At 43.7% G+C, this 26,489-nt stretch overlaps 2 protein-coding genes across 2 annotated transcripts in view; one reads left to right on the forward strand and one right to left on the reverse strand.

Annotated features, from left to right (window-relative positions):
• The window catches only part of LOC112554233 (hemicentin-1-like), a 38,785-nt gene extending 25,511 nt beyond the window's left edge, over window positions 1-13,274 (reverse strand). Inside the window, exon 1 of the mRNA XM_025221915.1 lies at window positions 12,179-13,274. Within this exon, the coding sequence (XP_025077700.1) occupies window positions 12,179-12,233 (55 nt within the window). The 5' untranslated portion in view covers window positions 12,234-13,274. The remainder of the gene's footprint in view (window positions 1-12,178) is intronic.
• A 4,195-nt stretch (window positions 13,275-17,469) lies between these two features.
• On the forward strand, window positions 17,470-26,223 carry LOC112554711. Its single transcript, XM_025222683.1, has 20 exons — window positions 17,470-17,680; window positions 18,224-18,359; window positions 18,516-18,664; window positions 19,073-19,281; window positions 19,538-19,633; window positions 19,889-20,045; window positions 20,309-20,354; window positions 20,631-20,789; window positions 21,179-21,237; window positions 21,606-21,743; window positions 22,149-22,320; window positions 22,528-22,638; window positions 22,877-23,092; window positions 23,403-23,622; window positions 23,909-24,126; window positions 24,411-24,519; window positions 24,673-24,801; window positions 25,156-25,266; window positions 25,471-25,638; window positions 25,769-26,223. Exons 4-20 carry the CDS (start codon window positions 19,242-19,244, stop codon window positions 25,846-25,848), a joined length of 2,229 nt encoding a protein of 742 aa, XP_025078468.1. The 5' UTR covers window positions 17,470-17,680; window positions 18,224-18,359; window positions 18,516-18,664; window positions 19,073-19,241; the 3' UTR covers window positions 25,849-26,223.
• Window positions 26,224-26,489: the final 266 nt, after the last annotated feature.

A 26,489-nucleotide genomic window follows, 5' to 3' on the forward strand; every position in this document is an offset into this window, starting at 1 on the left:
CAGTGTTAATGACAATAAAAGAAATCCGGTTGGGGAAGATGGTGGCCATGGTAAGCCCAGCGTACCCACGGCTCTGTAGGATGGTGCGGGCCACAGGACGTCAAACGTGCGGGCAGATGAACAACAAAAATCAATATATTTAATACAGCACTCACACACAGCATCACCCAGTCCGCGCCTCCTCCCCTTGTGCCCTCTATTCCGCATCAAACACAACCTCCGGTGACCTCAGCCCACTCCGGGCCCACACGCATGCGCAGTTGTGATACTACAAAGAGCAGCTGAAAGCAGCGTGGCTAAACTGGTCCCACACTTCCTTGACTTCCATTTTTTTAGGGGGGAAGCTTCCGTCCACAGCCTTTCCTCTACCTCCTTCCGTCCACAGCATCCTTTCTCTACCTCCAACCCACCGTGTCTCGTTCACCCTCGTCCCTTCATTACCTTCCCTCCTCGTCTTCCCTAGTTATCCATGCTGTTTTGATTCGTAAGGTCCTTGTGACATATCGGTGTCTGTTCTCATATGTCAGACTCTATTCCGATGAATCCAGTCTGTTCTCACATGCCAAACCCTATTTTAACTTCCCAGAGTCTATTCTGATTTGTCAGAACCTAGTTCAGTTTCAATTATTCCAACAGGCTGGACGATCGCTCCTCCACTATTCAAGGCAAAGAACAAATATTGAGCACCTCCCCTCCGAACTTTTCTTTTCTCTGAATTGATAAATTAACAGGCTAGAAATCTCCCAGAAGGGGGACATTGCACAATGAAACTGAAGAAATCGCTGCCTTTCAGAACACCGCTGCTTCTTCCTGCAAATTATTTATTTGCCAACACAAATTGATTTGTCTTGTGTCTCCTGCACTGCTCACTCTTAAGGGAGTCAGTCTCAAGCTTAGGTTTCCAAAGTATTTTCAGTTCTCAATACTTGTGGTGGCAAGTACAGACGATCGACTGTTACTCCATTTGTGTTGGAGTCAAGTATGTACCGTTAGTCCGAGTAAGTTTGCAGACAGTTACCATCCCAAAGTAGGGCCTCATACCGTTAGTGAATTTTTTTTTTTTATCGTCATCATCACCCTGACGATCATTAAAAAGCAATAACGAGTAATGTATTGATTGTAGGCAAAACCCTACAATTTCTTCCTCACTTGTTTATCTTTAATTTCACCAAAAAACCTCTTTGTCACCGCAAAAAGGGAATTGGACTGTTGTCTTATCTCGCCTTTAACCACTTTCAACTTGCCTAACTCGGGCAAAGCAGCAGCAGCAGCAGCACAGGAGGCTGGTCGAGGGCGTGATGGATTACAGCAGTGACTCAAAAGACGCTAGGCACGCTATCTCTCGCCCGAAATGGGGCTTTGGCTCCTCCACCCAATCGCCGCCAGATCGATGGCGTCCGCCGCCGGGACGGAACGGCGCGAGAACTGCCGAGACTTCGCGTCTCGTGCGCTGTCCGCGTGCAGCTCCGGTCCTAAAGACAATGAAGCTTTGGAGCTGCCAGAGGTTTTTATTCACATATGACTACAGAATTAAGCAAGTAGCTGGTCCCCCTGCGATGACCCTCTAAAGTGGAATGAGAAGGTGTCGAGAGGAAGACTCTGGGGAACAATACCGCAAAAGAGGCAGTACACGTCAGAACGTTTCTTAGCTATAGAGCAGACTCGATGAGTTTGAGATGATTCAAAGTCTGGCATCATCATCATCATCATCATCATCATCTTGTACGTGGCTCACCACGCTTAACAAACACAAAGACAAAACTCCTTCAGCTCTTTCATTGAAATTAGAGCAAGTAGTGGTGGTGGTGGTGGTGGTCACAATTACTTAGCTTAAAACCTCATTAGTTTTACACAGCATGTGGTGATAGTAGATACAATCCGCTTGCATCTCATTGTCACTAGCATCCATCAGTAACAGTCGAACTTATGTAGTCGCTCCAAATAAAACTGTGTCAAGCTTCTCAGTTGTAAGAAAAAAAAAGATCAGCAAGAGCGGCTGCACCCCAGCACAAGTCAGCATTGCCATTAGGTCGTCGATGTTGTCGTCGTGCGCGTCTAATCATGTTGTGAGGCCCGAGGCCAGTCGCTTTAATGGAAGCTGCCTGCAGACCTACGCTCGTCATCAGCTGAAGACCCTGAGCAGCGCAGTGCGGCTGCTGTATCGCTGCACGCGTCTGACACTTACTCTTATTTGTCGACTCGACCGAAGCTCCATCCGAATAAAAGGCATCCGGAAATGGCTTTCATCAAAATTGCTGGGTGTGAAGGAGGGGTATTGTGGGGCCTCATGTGTCCACTTCTTTTTTCTTGTAATGAAATCCTCGGGCAACTAAGAGAGATCCACTAACTTTTTTTTACGAACTCACTGTCTCCCACACACAAAAAAAGGAGTGATCAGTAGAAAAATGGAACTGATGGTCTTAAGCCTGACTCACTGGAGAACTAACAAGAATTTCAGACGATGTGATGTTCACAATCTGAAAAAAAGAAATGTCGGTAGTCCTTTTTGTTGTCTTCTTGTTTTGATGATGGTCTGTATTTTGTATTTTAAGAAGTAATGATGAAAAATGTTCTAAAAATCTATTGCATCTCTCTCAGTATTGTGAATATCTTTGACTTTGTGGTACAACCTTTCAGAATCGAATTCTTTACACCATGCACAATAAAAGACTTTTTGTGTTAAGCATTATATTTAGGTTTCACGCCGACCTCTTCAGCCTGGCTTCACAGCATCAACGGTGTTACCGTTAATAACTGACATCTCCTAGACTAGACCTGTCTGCTGACATCGTACACACACCCTCAGGGGTTCGTGAGCATCTGTGTATCTGTACTGTGAGTATGATAAGTGTATTGACAAAGTGTCTGTGGACTGTGTGTACAGCAAGTGTATCAACACGATGCTCGCTGTCTCCGCCATCCTGCAACCTTTTCATGTTTACTTAACTTTCACGAACAAATTTAGTCATCGGTATTACAAGTCTCTGACTACTGCCTGCAAAAAAAAAAACCTCTTGACAAACTTCAAAAGACAATCTTTACTCCATCGGTCTTGCGGAAATCCTGTTTCAGGCTTGACGACTGCGTTCCCTCCTGTCCTCCGCGTCTTGTAGCAAAGAACAAGAAGTTGACCTCTCACCTGACGCTTTCCTCAAACCGATTTTGGCAAGAACGATGTTTTTTTCTGTGCCGGCGCGTGATTCATATTCTGAAAGTAATCTAAAAGCGGAAATTACTATCAGCGCTAGCCGCGTGGTAATGGCCATGTACACACTGGAGGCCCCGGCACCATCGCCATGTATACTTCGTCTGGACAAGATGGCGTCCGGGCGGTGTGGGGCTGTCACGGACTGTCACATGGGCCGTGGCAAGCACTCACTCAAGAAGAATTGCCAGTAGAAAATAAGGTTCTCATGTGCTGGCAGTAACATGATATATTTTTCTTGTACTATTTTGTATTATTAATACCACTGACAAGTCCACCTGTACATTAGTCACACCTTATTATCACCTGGTCAAGCTCGTTAGCCCCTCGTTGATAGCAGACATTAACATCGTCAGGGTGAAGTAGTGGTGGTCGTGATGGTTGTGTGGTGATGGTGATAGAGGAGGAAGAAAAGAAGTGGGATTAAACACTTCTGCCCTTCTAATATCTGACATGACCCATGAATGTCACTCAAAATCTGTCACATATCTCACTACCCACTATTCCTTTTATAAATATGGCATTCCATTGTTCCTAATACTGTATTAACTGTTGATGCTGTGTTAATTTGAGATGCTTATGATCCTGAAGTCATTACACGCCGGAAACGAACGTTGAAAAGGTTCCATAAAATATTTCGTCTGTCAGCTTTTATTTATCCTTAATCTGCAGAACATTTTTTCTCCTTTTTCGATTGAAGAATTTTTTTTTTTTTACATTTTTCTTTTTTTGTCTGGCGACATTTTTGATCTTTTGTCTGTAGAGCATTTGTTATCCTTTCTCTGCGCGACATCTCTGCCCGACATCTTTACAACTACTCGGCTGAAATTCATGGTCAGCAAAAAAGTCTTTTTACAAAAGAAAATTGATTTGTCCTCGGCACGAGTGACTCGAAAATAAAATCGATTTCGAGTTCAGAAAAGTTTTTGAGTATTTGGCACGTTTTTCTCTTGTCTGTTCGCGATCGTGACTAGCAGGAGTCGCTCATGCACTTAATTAGTTTTTTTGTGTGTTTGAAGGGCAGAGGCGATGAACCTTGTGTCTAATGAGGCGACACCTGGTTGTCATGGCTTCAGTCACTTTGTAGTTTTATGGTTATTGCTCATATCGTTAACATATCCCCTGCTCGCGATAAAAGTGAAATATGAGCAAGTTCTTGTTGACAAAGTTGACAAATAAGTAGCTTGAAGTAAACACGATTAGCGTTAATGTGTTATTCTTGCTTTATCTTCACTTCCACAACGGCCACTAGGATCTGGTACATACATTTCAATGTAAGTTTTACAGAAATATCTGAATACATCTCTACCCTTAAATTGAATTTCTCACCTGCAAAACACCAGTAGAAAAAAAAATGTCAACCTATCTGTCCTCATGGTAGCCCTTGTCCTTCAATTTAAATTCTTGTTCATGATACGTGGAAAATGTCAGGAGAGAGTTTTCCCACGATCAAAAAAAAAAAAGTACAGACGCTGTGACCCTGTCATTATGGATGTTCATTCTGTCGCCCAGGCTGCGACCTCCAGTCGGCGGAAGCCACGTCAGCGGTAAGTCAGTTAAGCTGCGGCCATCAGCTCGTCCACAGCGTGTTAGCACAGAGATAACATTAGGTGTCCTTGTTTGGGGAAATGGGTGGGCCCCTAAGTACCTTGTTTTGTGAGTCTTTCTTACATATTTTGTGTTGATTTACTTTGTTTTAGCTCTGTTACCGCAAAGCTGTTAAGTTAAATCTTATAAACGATTTGTTTTGATCGAAACAATCACACTGAGGTTGTAGTTTTGTGCACGCGACATTTTCTGATAATATTCATGTGAAAAGGGAGGGGAAATAGTTATTTTACTCCGAGATAGCAGCGAAGACAAGGCTAGGCAGCCAGCCCTGTAAACAGATGCCACATTTAGAGAAAGAACAGCGTGCCCAAGACGAGAACTGAACCAGCCAACCCTCACTGTGTAGGTACTAATCGTTGGGCCACCGGAAAGCCTTGAAAGAGGAGGAGGAGGATGTGCATATGCTTCATCCGTGAATGTAAACAAATGTGTGAGACACTGGACAAAGGTCGTAGGTCAAAACACAAGTGAGTCACAGTGGAGACAGGGGTGTGTAGAAAGTGCAAACATGTCAATGAGGATCATGAGGACGTGTTCCAAAAAAGTTGGGAAAGCTTACATCACATAAGGATTTGAGAATGTGAAGAATGTTGTAGAGAAATTGGGCAGGCCCTGTTTGTATTTCCTAGGGGCCTTGCTGTAGAACCAGCTACAGGGTGTAGAAACATGTCCTGTGCAAGCACTGCAAACACGAGATTTCAACAATTGTGCAGTGAGATCATGGTGGGCCGTCAGATGTTAGTTAACTCTATACAAGCTGTCAATTCACCAGTACACGTTCTCATCGATTCCTCACCCTCACTTCGTCTCTCCAGCCACTTTTTGTGTCCTGTCAGAGATTTAAACTTCAAAACTCGACGTTGGCGGGACCCGAGAAAAACAACAATCTACTTCTGATGCCCTCCTCGTCTCCTCATCGCCCAAATGGCCACCACTTCGGCGTCATTTGCAGGGATGAGATGGGCAAAATGTGGATTAATGTTCTTTGGAAACTTATTTTTTTCTCTTTCCAAAACGCTCTTAATCAATAGCTAGCGGAGAGCACTCTACACGCCAAACTGCCATCTCTCTGCGAAAACATCTCAGTCAAAGAGCTGCTGTAGCCAGGAGAGAGGGGCCGCCATTGGTTCCTGGAGATGCTGCCGAGGGCGCTGCCCACAGACGGCGATCGACATGGCGACTGCCCGAGACGGACCAATCAGAACACGTCGCAATGTAGAATTGCTTTCACTTCCCTCCGGGGCTTTCTGTGGCTTTCCCTCCTTCCCTCCTTCGTCACAACGAAATAAGCGCATCTGGCTTCTTACTGGAATCTTCCAGTGCGTTTTTCTCTCGTCTGCGTTTTCGCATCCGAATTACAAATAGGCAATATCCATGAATTGAGCAGTCTTGAATGAGCACTTGCGACTTTTTTCGACCCTGTAGAGTACTTGTTTAGAAAGGGCATTTTTACATAAAGTGGAGCAAAGTGCAGAACAATTCTGGCTAAGGTCATCGTGTTAGAGCCATTTAAACCTCCGAATGTCTGACAAGTGAATGACGATTACCATCCCACGGCTGTAAATGCCTCAAACACGCACAGGACGCAAATGAGGGCGAGGGAGATGGACAGTGGGTAGAGACATCTCCACCGAACACTACTGCTTCTTCATGAGGCATATCAGATGTGATTTATGAAGTATTGCGGGGCTCCCAGGATCTCCAACTGTTGTATAACGATGACATCATCGTGTGGCACTGGCAAGCAATCGTTATGTGTGTGTGGAGGGGGGAGAGGAATGGATGGGTGTTTGTGGCTATAGATTTGGGTGTGTATGTATGTTTTGCATGTTTCTTTTTCTGTATTACGCTCTCTTGTGTGTGTGAATCCGGTGGAGCAAATGTCCTGTGCACCACATTTTTTTTCAGACAAGCTAGTCAACCAGGATTGGCACACCATGAACCACTCCTAGAGAGTTAGCATCACTATGCAAGTGAGCAGCTAAATATATCTACTGTGCACGATTCTGTACCTAATCCTAATGTGTACATTTCAATAATTAAATCGAATAAATCACTATCGCGGAGAGTATGTGGTTTTCTTCATCACAGTGAGTTATCGTGTCCATGGCGGCCCTGAGAGGTTCAATATTTTAAGGACCCAGAAGGTTCACTATTTTGATGACCCTAGGGAGAGGGAGGTCCAGCATACCGAACCCCAGGGAAGTTTTAGGCTGCTAGGGCCAGAGAGGTTTTAACATGTCGAAAATTTCAAGCTCACGAATGACAGAAGGTTTTTGTGGAACACTAGAGTACTCTTCTACTCAGCAAAGCCGTGATGGCGAACCTTGCAAGCTTGCTAATCCAACAAGGCACTTCTATCTCAGACAGACCCTAATGTTGTAGTTCAGTTGCTGTCATTGTAGTAGCTGCTGACGGTTTTTAAGAGAGCTTTACACGCAACTGGCGGCCATCTTGCCCCTCTCTTTTACAGTTCGATGCCATAATGAGGGAAGTCAAGCTGAATGAAGGTAGATAATTAATCCTAAAGGTACACTCTTCAACAAACTTCAATCGGGATCGATATTTCAGTCTTGAAGTAAAGTGATGTATAAACATGTCTTTATTAAAACTAATGAAAATAAATATCAACAAAACTGAACTAGTTTTGTCCTTTTGCTTCGCGCAAAATAATGGCAACAGAGCTTTGGTTATTATTTGGATTACTTCTGAGTCTCATATGTGACAGTTGTAAATGTCTATGGTTTAATTTTACATCTAGTTCAGGCAGCGAGTATGTAATCTTTTCTTCATTGCACATGAGCGAGTTTATCATGTGATTTCCGGCCACATGCAAGCAGCTCATTTCCGGTATCAACGGGTTTCAGCACGACCCTCAACTACTTTGCGCGCGAGTGCCTGCGCATGCGCAGTTATGATGCTATCAGGGGCCAGGCAAAAGTGGGGAGGGGAGAGATTATTTGTGGTGTGGAAAGTCGATTTATTGAACGAAAGACGACTACGTAATGACAACTAGAGACGTTTGTCAAGAGTTTTCATCGAAACACTGTGTGGGACATTAGTTGGTTACCATAGCTTCTGACTAGTAGTACACAGCAAGACTTTGGAACCGCACTATTTTTTTCTTGTACTCGAAATTCATCTGCATAAACACCCAACAACTTAATCAGGACGCAGCCGCTGACAGATGTTCGTACTTTCTACCTTAAAAAGGCGTGAAAACTAAATTGTTAACCGAAAATAAAAACGAGCAAACACTTAATGAAAACGTGCAGCGCCACGCGAAACACTGGAGAGGAGGAGCTTAAGAAAGAAGCAGATCGCGAAAACAAATATCCCTAAACTCCATCTGACAGCCCCAGGATGCATTGCGGCAATGTTTTCTTGCCTCCTGGGACACGTTGCGAGAGAAAAGTGACAGGTGTAATAGATTGCCTCTTGAACGTCTGCTAATGACGTCACTTCCGGCCGCCAGTACTTTGGGCGACTTGGCGGAGCAGTTACAATTGATAACCACCCGTTAAGATATTTATTGCCAAAGTAATGCAGTATACTCTGGAACTTATCAGCAAAGGGTCTTCAGTGTCGGGAGTTCATCAGAAAGGAGTCCTGCGATGACTTTCTGGTATTCATCAGTGAGAATCCTGGGAATGGACCATTGCCTTGACTGTACTTATTATAAAAGGGATACAACAGAGAGACTTAAAACTTCGTTGTTCAATGATAAAATGCTTTCAGGATGAGGTCTATATAAAAGGGGATTCTCTAATTTAAACTCAAACCCTATCGAAGATTACAAGACGAGAATTTTGGAGAAGAAATGAGTTTTCCTAATGAACGCTGACAACAGTCGCCGGAGAATGGCTTTCTGGAATATCTCAGTCAAACTCAGACCCAGACGAGCTGAGAGGACCCCGCATCCTGCTCTCATTTACCTCCGGTCTTCGAGCCACCAGGTGTCGCACACAAGTCTTGCGTTTAATTCCCGAAAGCTCCGCGCAGGGGTTTGCTGGAATAGTCCGAGCTACACGGCAACAGGAACTGTATTTTTATTTGATAACTTATTGTGGCAGACACTGTACCATCTAAGGAGCTGACCCTGATTAGAGTCTGCAAGGGAAAATCCGTTGACAGTGACATATTCCTGACATTTGTAGCCTGAGGTCAGCGTGCAGGGTGAGGTGGCTTTCTGCGACTTAGAGTGTGCTCGACAAGGACATGAAGTGCCCCGAACAGCTCTGCTCATTTTCTAGTCAATTAGAGATCGTTGGTGCCAGATATCTATGAGAGGTTTTCGGATCAGTCTGGAACTAATGAGAACATCTGTCGTAGAGATTCTGGAACAAAAATTTAGTGCTAGCTGTGCTGTACTTGGACACAGAGACACCAACAGCAGCTGGTGTAATGAGGAGAGACAGAGACGTTCCACACACGCACACATATAACACTTTCCACCTTGACATTTTATCTAATGTGTACATCGTCTAACATTTTCTGGCATCATATAAATAAAGCTTTAATATAAAGCTAGGAAACCTACCAGACGACATGATAGAGAACTCCTGAACTCTTGATGTTGCTAGACAGTGTCTACAGTGATGGTGTTGCACACATTGTATATTTTTTCTAAGCGTCCTATTTGTAGACTTGAACAGCAACCAGTCAGAAAATGTTGGGAGTCTCGCGTCTGTTGGCTGCCAGAGACCTTGACATCAACAACAGCTTGGAAAGGCAGAAAGAGTGAAATACATCTTTTACCCCCAGGGAATTATGAGGCTGGTATGAAGTTCAAGGAGGCTGTAAACTTTTTTCTGCTCTAATCTCTGTGATTTTCCTGTGTGCTGACGTGTGCATCCGTCCTGACTGTCCATTGTGGCCACGAGGAACGAAGATGACAGATGAGGGGCGTGGCCAGGTGCAGTGTTTGATCATCAGAACCGCTGTGTTGAACCTCAATGTTTCTCTCACCGGAAGTGTGTGCACCCTCCTCGTCCTAGAAGTGCAACCCCCCACACCGAGCCCCCGAGCGTGACGGTGGGAAAATGCTGCGAGCTGGTGATTAAAGGCACGTGCGGCGAGGTCAAAGGTCAGCTGTCAGAAAGCCTGCATTCTAAAACATAAGACGTGGAGATGAGTGAGTTCTGCAACACAGGACCGACAAGGGACTTGCCATGCATTGTGCACCTACACAGACCGTGCATGATTCCCCTCGCCTGATGTTATCAGCTTGACGAGGCGCCATCCTCCAGTTCCTGGATATCTTTTCTTTCTGTAGTTTGTGTCAACGTGCCACTCGGTGCAGCTCCTCCTTTCTGTGTCAATCTTCGCATTTGTTCACTCAGTACATGGCCTTTTTTTTCCTAAAATAATTGTCTTCAAATTGGTTGACTTCACATAAAGCTTGTTATGGGCCAGCTTTGAAAAAGGTTCAATGATGTTCTCGATATTTTTAGCGACTGTATGATGCATTATAAAAAGCTGTTATATTCTGCAGCTATCTAATGTTGCTACATGCTGTTATATTATGCAGCTAAATAATGCAGCATTATTGTGCAACTATATTGCAGCTTTGTTATTAATGGTTATCACTTATTAGCTGAAATTTGCTTCAGAGCTTCTCTGTAGTTTTGTTTCCTAGAGTTCAAAGACTACAAGTCTTTTCTAGGCCTTGTCTCTAGTGAACGAACAGAAGCTGACGTAGCCTCGGGCTAGGCACCAGCTCTCGATGTACCCAAGGTTTCCTTCAAACTGTCTGTGTGTGTGTGTGAAAGTGTGTGTGTGTTTCTCTCGGAGTGCCATTTGTGTGTGTGCACGCGTGCCTGCTTGCGCGCAAACAGAAAAGCTGGGCTGGGCGAGGGAGACAAGCAGCAATATTGGATCATCTCCCATTGATGTGCGGGCCTCGGCTTGGAGATTTGCCCCCACGGTGCCAAAGTACCGGAAATGGCCGAAGTTCGGCACTTAATTGGCTTTTGCTTCTCGAGTGGGTGGTGTTTGGTCACACGGCTTGATCAGAGACAATAAGGTTAAGACTGAAGGCGCCACGTGACTACAGTCCTCCAATCATCCGCCCGCATTTTTTGTTCTTCACTTGGTTGTTCTCCTACTTTGAATGGCACCCAAGATTTTTGTCTTTGGCTATACCGTCCTCATTCTCACACTAACAATGATGATGATGATGAGATGATGAGGATGACGACGAAGATGACGATGTATGCGCTTGTGTGTGTGTCATCTGTTCTACTTCGAAAAGGACTCCCCTCACTGTCATCAGAGCAGGGTCAAAGGATCAAAAGGCGAGCTAATAAATTCATAAATTCATGGAGTCTCGGGAAAGTTGTGGTGCTGTCAGAGGCACTGGGAGCAGCGAGGGCAATTTGTCTTGGCAACTGACTGTCAGGCCAGCAGTTGAGCCCCCCACAACAATGAAGTACTGATGAGTTGTCAGATGAGCTGTCTGCAAAAAAAAACTTTCTTCTCTACTTCCCGGAGACTGGTTTTCTATCTGTCGCTTCCTTTTGGTTCACTACTGAGAGACTTAGCTCCCCTTTGTTTTCTCTTCCACAACGAGAGTTACCGTGTACTCGGGAAAGACTCAGCGTCCACAAACATCTTTTAACTAAATGTATATATAGTCGGATATTTAAATGTATACTTGGTGTTGGCGCCGTTTTTACTGGGAACAAACGACTGTGATGGAATGAGAAAGTAAGATATATAGATGGTGTAGAAAAATCAGAAAACGACTACAGCAGGTGGGAATGTGACACAAATTGCAAAAATTCAAAAACCTAATGACATGGTGGTCGAGCTCAACGTATGAACAAATTGCGCGAGAACCTCAAGATAAAACGAAGACAAGACAGACTTCTTTATGCATCCGTCTTATGTTATAACAAAGACTTGATAAGACATGATGATCATACAACATCTAAGACATACTTCGCTTAATGTAAGATTGAACGAGGCTAATCAAGAGTCATGAGATACAAGATTACACGATGTTAAAGAATTGCCATGGACATCGTAGTCACGTGACATACGATATCAAGAGGTTACAGACGGCTCAAGAGTTGAGTGATGTAAGTTGTCAGTGAAGGTATAAATGATAAAAAAAAAAAAAGCAAACAGAGGTAGTTGTTTCACACTTCATTCAGGACAAGAACTATTCAACTTAATAGGATGCTACCCTTAGCTGTTCTATAACTGAGTTCCACAGCCAGGATATTGTAGAAGAGGAAGCATCGGTCTCTGCATACACCCATCCAAACAATCAGTCAGGCAGAAAGACAGAGAAAAAATACTAAAACCTAAAATATGTATTAACAATGAGCACTGGTGTGAAAAGTAAACTACACTTACCCTTCAACAATTTGGAAAACTGGCTGAGAAGGAGTCCGAACATCCACAGCTTCATGTTGCCTGGGTCGTTAAGCCGTTTCTTGCTGATGGTGTAGTCTAAAAAATCGTGTAACACTTGGCCGGAGTTGATGTAGGGTTAGGGTTGTAGTGTGCACTTCTGCTAGTAAAATATTCTCTTTCTGTTGTCTTGTCCTTCTTCTTTAACAATTTCTTCTACGGGAAAGAGTTGTCGATCTTTTCTCCTCACTAAACTATTCTGTGCTCTGTGAATGAAGTGATGATATGATCACTGCAACTGTTTCCCTGTGATCTTTTCTATGTAAAGAGTTGCGCGAAGAAAGTATCTGAACTGACGGTTAGGAAAAACTTTGTGAAAAACATCCGAGCGTGAGGGTGCTGACACTAGCGCTGCTCGCCTGTCGCCACACAACTACCACCACCACCACCAGCAGCAGCAGCAGTCGACGCACACAGACCTGGAGACGCCGAGGTGGGGAGGGCCGGAGATGCGCCGAGGACGCGAGAGAAGCAGCAGCAGCAGCAGTAACCGAGGCGCGTGTGATGCACGCGCACAACTGCTTGGCGTTGGTTCAGGCGGTGGACGCGCCGTAGATGGTGGAAGGTACGAACCTGACCGGTCACTCTCGGTCTTGGCAAAAGGCTGCGGTGGACCGCCATCATCGATCATTGACAGACTCGGGCGCCGCCGTTTGTTGTTGATGCTCCCCAACAGCGGGCAGCGGAGAGACAAAGGCCATTTGCCTTCATCGTAAAATTCCCAGCCTCCGCGACCATTAATGTCAGCCGAAAAGTCATCTTAGAAAATACCGCCATGTCACTTTGACGGTTGTATTCCGGCTAAGCCCATTGGGTTTCATCATAATCCTTGTAACACTTTCCGTTTCTAACACCACCTCTCAAGTATTTAAGGTTGAGCTCCAGCATTAACCCAACCAAAGCATCTCCCTCACCCTGTCTGATGTATATTCTCTTTTTTTTTATCTCCTTATCTTCTTGTAAACTTGTAAAGAAGTATGATAGCAACCCAATCCCCTTCCATCACTATTAATATCTTCCCCTTTCTCTTCCACAGGACCCGGCTGCTCCATGGCGGGTCTGCGCGACGGTGCTGCCACCTGCCGGGCCTTGCCACAGGAAGGTAACAGCTCCGTCATGGAAATAGGATTGGACAGACGTTTAGTTCTCTGTCTCTGGTGAAGCTGCAGAATGAACGGTGACTAGCGCCTCTCAGCGGGACAAATGAGCCAATTACCAGAATGTTTCTTCTCCTGAAATATTGATGCTTGCATTTGGCACAATCAGACGTGCACAGCGGCGCTGGCCAATCAAAATTACCGTCGGTTCATTCAGTTCTTTTTATTTGCGTTTTTTCTGCCTTTTTTTTTTTAATAATCCAATTCATTGCATCTGCAATCGTCCCTCGGGATTGACTGAAATTCCAAAGACGATTAATTGTTTGGAGCCAGTTCGTCTGAAAGTTAGAAGATAGCCTATTGGCAAGCCACACTGAAAGTCAGATGCTAGCCCTATTAGCGGCCACACTGAAAGTCAGATGCTAGCCTTATTGGCGAGCCTTGTGGGCGCGGAGTGAGCGTGACGTGACTGCTTGTTGTTGTTTTGTCCTTTCCGTTGCCTTGCGATATATTTCAGTCTGGAACGCATGGAAACACTCGCTTCTATTCTGGTGGCTAGAAGCATTCATTAAAGGAGAGAAATGGAAGTTCCATTGACGTGCTTCCTACAGTGCGTGTCTTGATTAAAGCATGGACATCCCTTCTAACTAATGCAAGTTCCATTATCTAGTGGCCGCCATTAGTACTGATCTCGCCCTTGTTTTCTGTCGGCGAGGGCCGCCATTAGCATGCAGTATGAAATACGGGGACCTCGTGTGCTTTCACATTAAAATGTTTCAAGCTAATAGTCCTTCTCTTCCTAAAGAACAAGCAGTCCTTGCCGTTGTTTGTGGTCTGTTTGAGCAAAGAATGTATGAAACACTCGCTGTTAGTCTAGTGCACCGAGATAGCCATTAAAGATATTTAGGAGAAATGTGCGAAGGAAGATAACAGTTGGTAACGAGAATGTTCTGACTCGTGTGTGTGTGTGTTGTTCGTGGATAAAGATTAAATTTGTACAGATAAAGACAGATGGCGATTGCCAGAGCCGCTAATATCAAGTTGCTAGGTGACCAGACAAACCATCAAGGCTGCTCTCGCTTTCTCTAAGTTATGGTAACGAAGCCTTTAAATATGCGTACGATTACATAAACGGCTGGCTGGCTGGCTGGCTCCTTTCAGGGTTTTTCCCCCCTTGCTGTTGCCTCCCTTTGCTGTTAGGGATTCTTGATGTTATCTTGTAGTTCTCTACACCCCAAATGACTACCCATGAATTTCTCCGCCTGACTGGCCTCGAGGCTTCAAATCACTGCTGGTGAAGACTTTTTATCACACATAATTATTTTATATATATATTAACTTGACCTTCGATATCTGGGCAGCATGTGGTGATATCGTGTCCACGACTTAGGTCAGTTTTAATGCCATTAGCTAGTCAGTGACACCTAATCATTAACAATTATAGAGAAGCTATATTGTGTGTTGTAAGGCGTCCAAAAACGCAAAAAAATCTCATTTGTGGCTGACCGGATTGTTTAACCAGATAATACTTTTACAAAAATTTATAAAATAAAATTAATTTGAATTAAGTTAAATTTAATTTTCTTTCAGTAAAGAGTTTTTTAGCTGTAAATTCTGTTCTCGGCTACTTTCAAAAGTATTATTTCCTGTAACTATTATTCTTAATTAATTGTTGTAATTTGTAATTGCTATTAAGATTTTGTCTTACAGGTCAGGAAGCGATGTCACGTGTTCAAGTGGTACAAGCTCACATTCTTGAAGGAAGAAGCCAAGTCACCTACATGACACATCAGCATTCACTCGCTTTTCTACCTCAGACTTTCTGCATACTTTTTGATGTTTCTTTTTGTGTACACTTCTGCTAGTAAAATACCACACCCCAGAGATGAAACAACAAGATTAGTCTGGGTATGCAGATAAAGGCAAGGGACGCTACAACGCTAAATGTATTTACGCTAGTCTTTGCAAGTTACTCCCCTTACATCGCAAGTCCATGAGACTAACCGTGTTAAAAGAGTCTGGGAGAAATATCAAAACATATTAAACACGTACATTCACTGTTTCTAAATGTGGCACCCAGTTTTAAACAGCAAATGAAGTGCACAGAATATCAGTAAAAATTAATCATGCTAGTAATGAAATAAAGAGATCTTGTCCTGAACAATCTTGTCCGGTACAGGAAACTAACTTCTGTGTTGCCCTGAGTGCAATACTCTGAGGAATTTAACTTACAGTCGTCCCACTCAAAGTACCACACTTCCTATATAATAGCCCTCAGGCTCCCGTTGTCAAACTCGTTATTATTTGCATCTCAGACTGGTACCAGAGGCGACACACGATGGCACCCAGCTTGGGTCAACTGACACCAGCGGGACCGGTCATGGACACCCAGTCGGTGAGCAGGGTCCACGTCTTGCATAATGGCCACAACAAGAGACTTGTAAAGTCTGGGTTTGGTGAGGAAGGTGACACCTGTTGTCCCAAATGTTCAGCCAGACAATAGCTACTGTCGATGCCATGATCCTGAGTCCGCATTGGAAATGGCACGAGTCCAGATATGTAAAGGGCTCGACTCCATCTCCACTTTGCTTGATCCAAGTGGCCTGAATATGCAAACTGTGCGTCTGCACAGGGCCGCCAAATCCCAGAGGCCGCCACGCCAATATATATTAAATATAAAATAGAAAGAGAAAACAATGACACAATGTCGCTGAAAACCATTCTCTTGGTTTATTCATGGACGTGTATAGGTGTGGATTGCTGTCTGCCAAGACCAACTCTTAGTCTCTGCTGTTAGTCTCGGCGAGCCTAAACAAAGAATTTGACTAAACCGGAAGCTTTGTCGTTTCATGCCTCGTTTTAGCAATTAACTGGAAAAAAAAATCGTCTGCCAGCAATCCAGTGATACAAGTTCGGAGTTTATTGACATTAGCGGGCAAAGGGACCACATGGTTATTGAAAAGAACTGAGCTCCTGGAACTTTCGTACAGTGCTTTGATGGTGCGGGAAAGGACCTCTTCAACACTGAATGCTACACATTCCATAACCCCTCATGTCATACTCTATCTAAAACCTTTTTAAAGTCGATAAAGTTATCGTAGACATCCTTGCCATAACCCTAGGCCTCAAGCATATCCTCACTTGGGTGACTAATTAGACTTACTGTTCTATAGTTCTGACAATGCCTCACGTTTGTCTTCTTTCGGCAGGAATACGACCAGTAATTGCGTCCACTCTTATGACCACTGCTTGGCTGTCCAAATTTTCGACAGTGTAGTAAGCTCCTTCGTTATCTCCTCCCCGCCACCTTTGAACAACTCCGCAGTGATGTCCGCCCTCTGAGATTTACCTCCATTTAGGTTCTGAATCGCCCGCTCGACTTTTTCTCGTAGGACTTGCAGATCGTTCGAGTTTTTGTTAGTTTCCTGGATTTTATGGAGGATGTTGGGTGGGGTCCGTCTACAACAGGAAGTAGTAAAGCTCGCTTCACTCCTCCATCCATCCGGCTAGGACCGATTGTCATCCACGAGCAGGCGACTACCCATTAAATACTATATAGTCGTTCTCTCTCTCTCTCTCTGAATCCACTGAGGTTTACAGTTGACATTCTCAACTTGACTGTTTATTAATTATAACAAATAAGCGAAATAATTCCACCTTTTTCTGGTTTGACATTAAAATAATGGTTAAAAGATAGGTTTTGATCTCTTTCTGGGTGCACTCGACACTCACGATCTGGTATATATATCTATGATCTTTCTCAATTTCAGCCTAATTTACACACTCATTATCCTAAGTGTCTGTGTGAAATGTGTACAGATATTACTGTCAACGACTGTGTGAAAATGCTAATTACGAGAGACAGTTGTTTTAACCTCTAACTGTTAGCTCATTAGCAGCAAGTATTTACTTCGAGTAAGTGCAATCAATAAAGGTTATCATGAATGCAAATGAGAGAAAACTGACAAGAAATTGCTATGATGGAATGATTTTGCAATGACCCATTCTCAACCTAATATTAATTCTCATTTAGGAAGGCTTGGTGAATCAGCCCTGCTCGCCTGCGCCATTAGCCATGTCGCTTGGTGCCCATGGAAGTGTTGTTGAGAAGATGTAATCTTGTTGAGCTGCGTAATAACGGAACAATTTGTGTGCAGCCAGACATCCTCCCGCTTCTCTTTTCAGCAGCTGACACAAGGGACAGCGTCCCAGAGCTGCACTCACCCACTTGAGTGAGCGACAGACGCCGCTGTGGTCGTCATTGTAGTGGTAGTCGCTGATGATGGAACGGGCGCTGGCGGCGTTGAGTGTCGTCGCTGTCGTCGTGCAGGTGACGGGCAGCCATGAGGTGGGTACTCACATCATGCATAAGCCAGTCTTTACTGTCTTAGTGTGTTTAACTTTGACCCTAAGGATCTCAGAATGCTGTGATTTTGTCGTTGCCTGTAATACATGTAAATACCTAATGTCGTCGTTCTCTCTTGCGCTAGTGCTGTTGTTGTAGTGTTGCTGATGATGTAGACTATTCAATTATCTTTGATAGGACGCAGACTGTGTTTGTTGATGGTCAAACATCTCGCCCTGCTCCACTATCTTGTGGCGTCCCTAAGGGATCAGCACTCAGTTCTGTTTATTCTGTATATGAAATCACTTTCACCTTTGTGTTTTCTGTAGTTGATTTTATTCTTCTTATCCTTCGTTATTATTGATGTTTATTCTTTTATAGCTCATGTGTTATTTGTTTGTTTTCGTGTCCCTCGTATGCTGTCCATGTTTCGTTCTTGTTCTTAAGCGCTAAGAGCATGCTCCTTAGGAGTGTGAGTATTCATACTACAAATTTCGCATTATGATTATTATGATGATGAGTTGCTTTTTATTTTATTTTTTTAAGGCAATCCGAAACCTTCTGCTCAACCCAGCTTTGAAGATGACAGCTTAAAGAGCACGTGGACAGGCAGCGGCTTTCAGATGAGAAAGTTCTCCTCCGTCAAAACACACGGCAATTTTTCTCTCTTGTGTTCTGGAAGGTAAGAATGGGGCTGTGGGATGGGTGTGTAAAGAAATTCAGTTACGATAAACCCTTCAAACACTCATTGCTACCTATATCTTAAACATCATCTAAATAGTAAAACCCTATGTATACTTATCAACAACATCATCATCAGTCACATCACTGTGTACAGGACCAGCCCTAACGCCGGGCCTCAGCAGCACATCAGCGGCCTGGTACCCGGGGGACGCTACGCACTGCGCGCCTACGTCAGGCTGCTGGAGGACAAGCCGGGTAGACTGTGGCAGACCTTCAAAGCCCTCCTCACCTTCTACTTCGATGGTAATCAGCATCACGTGATCAGCATGACAGCACCAATACTTGATTACACTTCGGGATCATCCCTTGCTTATTAGACATGTCTGCACAACATGCCAGAGACAGATGGCTGACCGACAGAAGGACAGACAGAAGAAAGATGTTGTCATAATTGTGGTAGTCACCTCACTTTCTGACAACTTTCCTTGACCGCTGTCCCTATCGTGACATGCTGTTGGCGACTCCGCCGAATTTCCCTTTGATGTTGTTTGACTTTTCCTTTTCACGGAGCGCCGTAGTTCATCAGTGTATAGCCTGGTTTTTAAAGAGGTTGCAAAGTCTGTTAAAGAAGTAGTACAATGGAGCAATAACTGTTAGAAGGTGTTTGGAGACACCAGTATTGGTCTTGATTTGCGTTAACTTTGGTTGCAGTCGGTGATTCAGCAAAGAAGTGCAAAGTTTTGAGGGGAAAGCAGCGACATCAATGTCAAGACGAGCAAAGTGAAAGTAAAGACAAGAAACATGACGACGCCAAGTCCAAAGCAGGAAAAAGTCCGAGAAAGAAGGCGAGGGCCGCACCAGACCAGCCTCCTAAACTGAGATGGTCGAAAAGGCTCGCAAGACCACTCGTCAACACACAGGTAACGGCACACGTGACAGCGCTTACACGCTTCTAGAACTTTGACGTTGGTAACACAAGATTTAAAAATCGGATGTGAAGAAGCTGGGATGTTGGGGAAGACTTTGGTTTGTTGGGTATGTTGTGTAAGTTGTTATTTTAAGTTTAATGTTCAACTAAAAGTTTCACGAGTAACACTAGAGTTTACTGGAGTGTTACTGGAGTTCATCTAAAGATTGTGACTGAGGTTACATTTATTTCCTTTTTGTCATCGACAGTGAGGAAATATCAGTACATCATTGCTTGGCGAGCGTTTGCTTCGGTGAATAAAGGCTGGTTGACACTTACTGGCGACCTCGATGCTCCAATGAGAAGTACACTACCTTTACTCTACACCCCATCCATTTGTACACATTATAAATTAATTTTAAAACATTCATAACTGATCAGATGCATATGCCTTCAGATACTAAACCACTAAAAGATATCTCTATAAAAATAGTTTTTCTTGGCCTTAGACTCATTCGTGCATGTTTGGGTATGTGCATGTGTGTAAAAGAAGTTTAATGACGAGTGTGGCGATGGCCAGCAGAATTGGAGAGATTTTCACACAACTGCTCGCGCCTCAGACATCACAGGCGCACACCTGTCCATCCAGGGTCCTGACGCCGGCCTCGACTTTCTGCTGGACGACCTGGTCCTATACGAGGTCCCTGAGCATCCGGACTGGGCCACTGAGGCTCTCGTCAGGATTGACAAGCACAGGAAAAGCAACGTTCACCTACAGTGAGTTAGTAAAATAGACAATAGTCGTTTGTATACTCTTGAAAATGGAAGAATGAAATTTGATTGTAGTGATCTTCTTGCCACGCATATCGTTGAACAGAGATTTGTCCTCTGCTTCATGGTGTGTCTCAGACTGGCTACTGATTATCAGATGTATCCAATGTATGAGACTTGTCTGCTGCCATGTTATCAGAGATGTAAGACTAGTTTACCTGAGATACTGCTGGCTCATTTTTTCTTTCCTTTTTCACTGTTTGTTGCAGAGTGCACCTTCCGTCCTGTGTTGACCCTGCAGATGTGGAAATCCAGGTAAATCATGTGTTTTGTTATCATTTTGTGATGTGATGGTAACATGCGTAGCTTTAGTAGTTGCAGTTTATCTGTTACTAAAGCAGCTTTCCATGCAGAGGTTATTATTTGTTTATAGAAAGCCAAACGAATGGATGAAATTTCACATCTGTGAAGAAGACAGAATTTTCACAAAGCTGACGTGCAGTTTATTTAAAGCTGTTTATTTGTGTTCATGTGTGCCTCAAATATTTATTTGATACTGTGTTCACATAATTCATATTCATGTTTCTTCAGGTAGACCACAAGAAACACTTGTTTGCCTTTGGATCCAAGGTGGAGGACGACCTACTACGTGGAACGAGCGCGCGAAACAAACGCTTTCAAGACATTTTTTTCTATCTGTTCAACTGGGCCACAGTCCAGAGTTACAAGTGGAAGTATGGCGAGGGTGAAGTAAGTGGTCTGACTGTATTAATTTACTCTCCATTATTCGTTGTTTGTCGCTTTTTTCTAGCCTAACTTTAATAATGTTATATTTCCACCTCTCCAATTCTTTTCTCTTTCTTTCGATCGTCCTGTCTTTTTGCTTTTGGTTTCTTGGAGAAAATGAAGACTACTTCTTTTTTATTAAAAGTAAGTTAATGGACAAATCAGTTTTCTGTTTTTTTTTTATTACACTGACAATACTGCTCTCTGATGTACTTAAATCTGAAGTTCCATTTTCAACAGTTTTGTTCCAAAAAGAAGTTTCCTCATTATTTTTTTAATTTTGATAATTCAGAACTAGACCAGCACATTTTTAGAAAACATTGATTGTTATTTTATTATTGCTTTATTGCCAGTCCAAAAACCCAGACTTCAGCAAGGCTGTACACGCCACAGATGTTTTGCTCAAGAATGGGTGAGTTGTCTTTGCCATTAGGGCAAATTCTTACGGCTGTTATGTTACAGTTGATGGGGGAGGGGAGTGACTTAAGTGACTGTCATTAAATACAAAGAATTAAAATGGAGATACACGTAGGTAGACTGTATGTTCAGTTGGATTGTTGTCTACGTACAACACATATTTTTAGAATGAAAACAACATATCAATCAAAATTCAGTAGCTTTTCTCGCAGACACGTTACCGTCATCAAATGGGAGAAGACTCTTCAGTCTCGATAACGTGTACAGAAGCTTATTATCTCCCTTGTCTCGTCATATGCCATGCCGTGTCATGTCAAGTCTGTCTTCGTGTTCCTGGTGTAAATCTTTGGCATCTGTGGCCAGCCTCAAAGTGCGGGGCCACTCCATCCTGTGGGGTGTCAAGGACAGTGTACCCGGGTGGGTGCAGTCACTCCGCGGCAGGCAGCTTCGAACCGAACTGGTCCGTCATGTCGAGCGCATGACTAACATCACCAGGGGCAAGTGAGTCTTGTAGGACTCTAAATGTTTGAAAGCTATCATAAAAGTCTTTGTACACATAAAGCCACCAGTCCACTATGAGACAGAGCAGGCGAGAAAAATACCGGCATCATACGACTGATACAAGCAGGGTAGATGATTTATGAGACAGTAAAAACTTCATTTTCAGTAAGACACCTACTGTTAGAAGAGGAGAAAGGGATAATAACTCTCGAGTTAACTGTATTCACATTATCTAAGTCATTCGGACCGCAAGTTCTTCTGAATGGAAGTTCTGTTGTCTGAGATGTGTTCCGGGTTAACCGCTCTTTATGTGACATGTGATGACAAGTAAAGGTCATGAACTGTGGCAGTTATCATATTGTTTATACATTTGTCGTTGTGTAACGAGTGTCTCGTGGACTGCAGGCTGGCCCACTGGGACGTTCAAAACGAGCTTCTCCATGAGCAGTACTACGAGGAGACGCTTCAGGACCCGAACATCACCATGGAGATGTTTAAGCTGGTCAAGCGCCTGGATCCTGTCCCCAAACTTTACCTCAACGACTTCCAGGCCGTCACAATCGGAGGAAAGACGGAGGTAACGGTCTGGCAGTGTAGTGAGAGAAACATGAGTACAGTTGTAAGCTGTTCATTGCTTTAAAGAAGAAATGTGGGATACTGGGTTCTTTGGGATGCTGCTTTACAGTAAAGAAACAAATCTTTGGTGTGACAATAAACACAAGGCGTCGAGATCTGTTGTCACGTTTGTGATGTGTTTGTATAATATATATCATTATTCTTACAGGCGTATCACGACTTAGCGGAAGACTTCAAAAGGGCAGGAACAGGTATCCAGGGTCTTGGAATACAAGGGCATACTAAAGACTTCATCAAGCCTGACCCTACTATGATCTGGGTACACACGTTTTCTCATTCGCTGCTTTCTCGCCTAAGAAACCATTTTATACAAAACAAAGAGTGAGGCAATATACTAGCAGTAATGTTGAACATATTTTAAACAACAGAACGAGCGACGCAGAATATTAACTAATGGGAAACATCTTAAACAACAAACAGGCCCAGGCAACACCTAATGTTTGTACAGTGCATGAAGGGATCCTACTCACCTCCTTATACTCCATGATTGTAAACAGAGACGACTTGACAGACTGGCACAAACCGGTTTGGAACTCTTCATGACGGAGTTCGACCTCGGCTGGCATGATGACGTAGTCCGAGCTGATTGGCTGGAGGACGCCATCCGGGCCTTCTTTGCTCACCCTGGGCTCAGTGGCCTCATATTCTGGGACATCTGGGACGACAAACAGCGCTTCCATGACAAAGGTCTTATCAGTGGACCAGACCTCCAAGTAGGTCCTTGATGGCCGTTACAGATATATCCGTTGATTTTGCAAACAGTTTTATTTACGTCATGGAAAGGACGCACACGTGACGCTCAGCAAATACTAGTAATGTCACCGACTGTCTTTGTGTGATAGCTAGACAGTCTCTTACATTCAAAGCTTTTATACATCCAGCATATTTGTCATACACAGTACAGTAGCACAAACAGAACAAACATTATTCACGAGTATAGAGCTGCAAATTATTTTATAATCTGCTCACGTCTCTGTGTGGAGGTGTTCAGTTTATTTATCCCTTCTGTGTGAACGTGTTCAGTTTATCGAGCCCGGCCAGCGGTTCGCCTGTCTGGTGAAGAAGGAGTGGAGCACCCACGTCACGTGGCGCCTGTCGGACAGTAACCAGACCCTCCGTCTGCGGGCCTTCCAGGGCCTCTATGATGTGGTGGTCAAGAAGAGAGGCGTACCAGTCCAGAAACTACAAATGACTCTCGGCAAACAGGACATCGTCTATCACATCAATGTCACGGCCAGTGACGGTAAGTTCTCATCAACCTCTCTCCTCTTCATGTTGCTAAGCACCTCGCATGATTCTCACTCGAAGTACTTTGAGAACCGAGTCAGAAGAAAGTAGTTTTTTTCCGAAACATATTGGTGATTGTTTGGCCTTTGAACTTTAACTTAACGACTATTTCCAACATTTATATATTAAGTAGTAGTTTTAATATTGTGATCGTGAATATTATTTCAGGATAACTTCTTTTTTTTTTCTCTTGTTATGTATCTGCGATTTTTTTTATGTTTATTTTCTTTCTTCCAACACAGTGCCAATCGGCGTGCCTAAAGAGATAGACTTTGTCCCTCAGTGTATTAGCCACCGAGGTCAAGAGTCAATGGGAATGGCCATCTCAACGGCCAAGGACCAAAACCTCATGTGTCAGAGGTGCATATCAAGTGTGCAAGGGTCGACCGGGGGATTGACGGAAGTGTCTGTCACGTGTGACGATGGTTACGTCATGACAGACTGTAGTAGCTACGTCACGGTTAGAGGCTTTTTGTTTCTCTACCACAACTTTTAAAAAGTAACCGGAAATGTGTTTCCGTTGTTCACTTTTTTAAAATAAACGGGACAAAATGCAAGTACCTTTAGAAGAAGTATAAGTTTATATATCTACACGATTTCACAGACAAAAAAGAAACTCAAAATAGTATCACTATGGTCTCGTAGCTTGTTCTGTTTATGGTACTTGCCATATTACCCTAAAGTTTACCAACAGGTGTACGGATACTTAAAGGTTTTACGTTTTTTATCTCCATGGGATAACAGTCGAGACAAGTAAATCTCGACCAGATCCAGCTGTCAGACAAGATGACGGTGATCAACGGCACGGCCACGTGTACTGCACACCTTCACGGCATGCTGCCAACACCAACAGGTGACTGTCCTGACCTCACACCTTGTCTTGTCCTTTCTGTGCTGTAATCTTACGAAGTTTGTCTCTACAACAAGCGGATGTTGTTAGCCTGTAGTGTGGTAGTGTCCTGTGACATCGTTAGTCACACTTACACGTCACGTGACACTATTTCAGAATTGGTGGCAACGGCTCAGTGCTGCCGTCTGGAGGGACTCACGTGTGACTACCGGGTAGCAGGTCCCTCTGCCATCTTTGACGGTGCCAGAGCAGAGGCTGTGTGTCCTGGTGGTTACTTCCCTTTTGGTGAGTGGACAGCACGATTCCGTCCCCTACAAACGTCTCGGTCTCGTATCTTCAGTTTACAAGTCTGGCATAGCGAACGTCCTGGCGATTAAACAGTTAACACAGGTCAATGTTCTCTATTTTGTCCCCTCTTGAAATGTCCACTAACATTGTTCACGTTTTGGAAGTATTGTGTTGATTCACGAGAATGTTGAGTACTCAACGGGACGATGCAAACGGTCGCCACCCCCACTTCCTTTTTCTCTTATGTATGCGCCCTCGTTCCTTCACTTACACAGTTCATTATTTGCTTAAATATATATCAGCATATCTTTGTAAAGACACATCTGACCATGTACCCATCTATCCCATCAGGCTGCTCGGCGTACAGTCGCTGGTCTCACCACGCCGGGGTCATGCCCAGTATGACGTCATGTGTTGCTCAGAGTGGACCCCCCACCACCAGTGACCCCGCCAAACAGTCGGGTAAATAGTCAGGTCACACTCCTTGGTTTGTTTCTCTCTCTCTCCATCTGTGTCACCGGTGAATGCCTGATTCTATACACAAGCGAGTGTCTGTATAATAAAAGTTTGTACTTTGATATGTTTGTGTGTGTACAGATGTTTGTGCATGTTTGTACATTGGTTTTTGATTACATATATATATATATGTGGGCATCTTACCGACAGGTGTGATAGCTACAGCTGCCTGCTGCAATGGAGGACTGAAGTGCCACGTAGTCCAGTCACATTTTCTACGTGGAAGACGTGCGCACGTCACGTGCCCTCCAAACTACATTATGACTGGCTGCAACGCCTTTTCTGTAGATGGAAAATACAGAGGAGCCTTCACGGAAAGTAAGAACCTTCGTTATACCATCATACACACCTACATTTAAGACATTGCTGCCCACTGCCAAAATACTTACACAATGAATGCTCACATCACCTTGACTGTACCTGTATATGTCTGTCTTACTGTGTCCAGGAGGTACCTCTGTGTGCACTGCAGTCAGTGAGACAGGTGTAGGAGTCACAGCCTACGCCACGTGCTGCATAGCGGGATGAAGATGATGCACGACAGTCACCATGACGACAGCAGACGAGCGGCAAAACGCTCGTACAGCCTCGACTTAATATTCCAACATTTTCTCTAAGATGTTTTGTTGCTTAGCACAAGATAGAAGACAGCAGTCGTGACCATTGTGTTGATAAGCGAATATAAAGACCGTTTGAGATCCTATGTCAACCGTTAACTTCTACCCTTAAGACCTCAGGGACCTGATCATAAAGGCCACACTGACTGACATCTATTGATGTTGCTTTGTTTACCTCAATGACATGATCATTAAATTCACTATGACTGTTGTTTATTAATGTTGATTTTGTTTTTCATCTTGCCTACTGTACTTTTCCCTGTTGCTGTTAATAAAGAAAAACAGTCTAAACAGACCACGCGATTCATTTATATGTGTGTGTACTGTTGGACCCCTTTTCTTGATATTTGTTATACAGTAGGAATTATCTAAAGCCCAGAAGACAATGTATGGAAACTGCCTGATGTTTGTCATTGAGATCGTATTCTAGATAAAGACTAAATAATTGTAACAACACTCTCCAGTAAGTTCATTTTCAGCAAAGTCATTTTTCACAATCCTTAAAATAGCCCCATTTTTAAATATTAATACCTTTCCAATATCCATGTTTAC

The sequence above is a fragment of the Pomacea canaliculata genome, linkage group LG13, assembly GCF_003073045.1.
Source record: "Pomacea canaliculata isolate SZHN2017 linkage group LG13, ASM307304v1, whole genome shotgun sequence".
Lineage (NCBI taxonomy): Eukaryota > Metazoa > Mollusca > Gastropoda > Architaenioglossa > Ampullariidae > Pomacea > Pomacea canaliculata.

What these genes read in the sequence shown, in the direction of transcription:
- LOC112554711 (XM_025222683.1), top strand. Translation starts at nt 19,242, where the DNA reads ATGGTCGAAAAGGCTCGCAAGACCACTCGTCAACACACAG. An exon ending in CTGCAGATGTGGAAATCCAG is followed by an intron (nt 20,355 to 20,630) that starts GTAAATCATGTG and finishes ATGTTTCTTCAG; the next exon opens with GTAGACCACAAGAAACACTT. An exon ending in ACTAACATCACCAGGGGCAA is followed by an intron (nt 21,744 to 22,148) that starts GTGAGTCTTGTA and finishes CGTGGACTGCAG; the next exon opens with GCTGGCCCACTGGGACGTTC.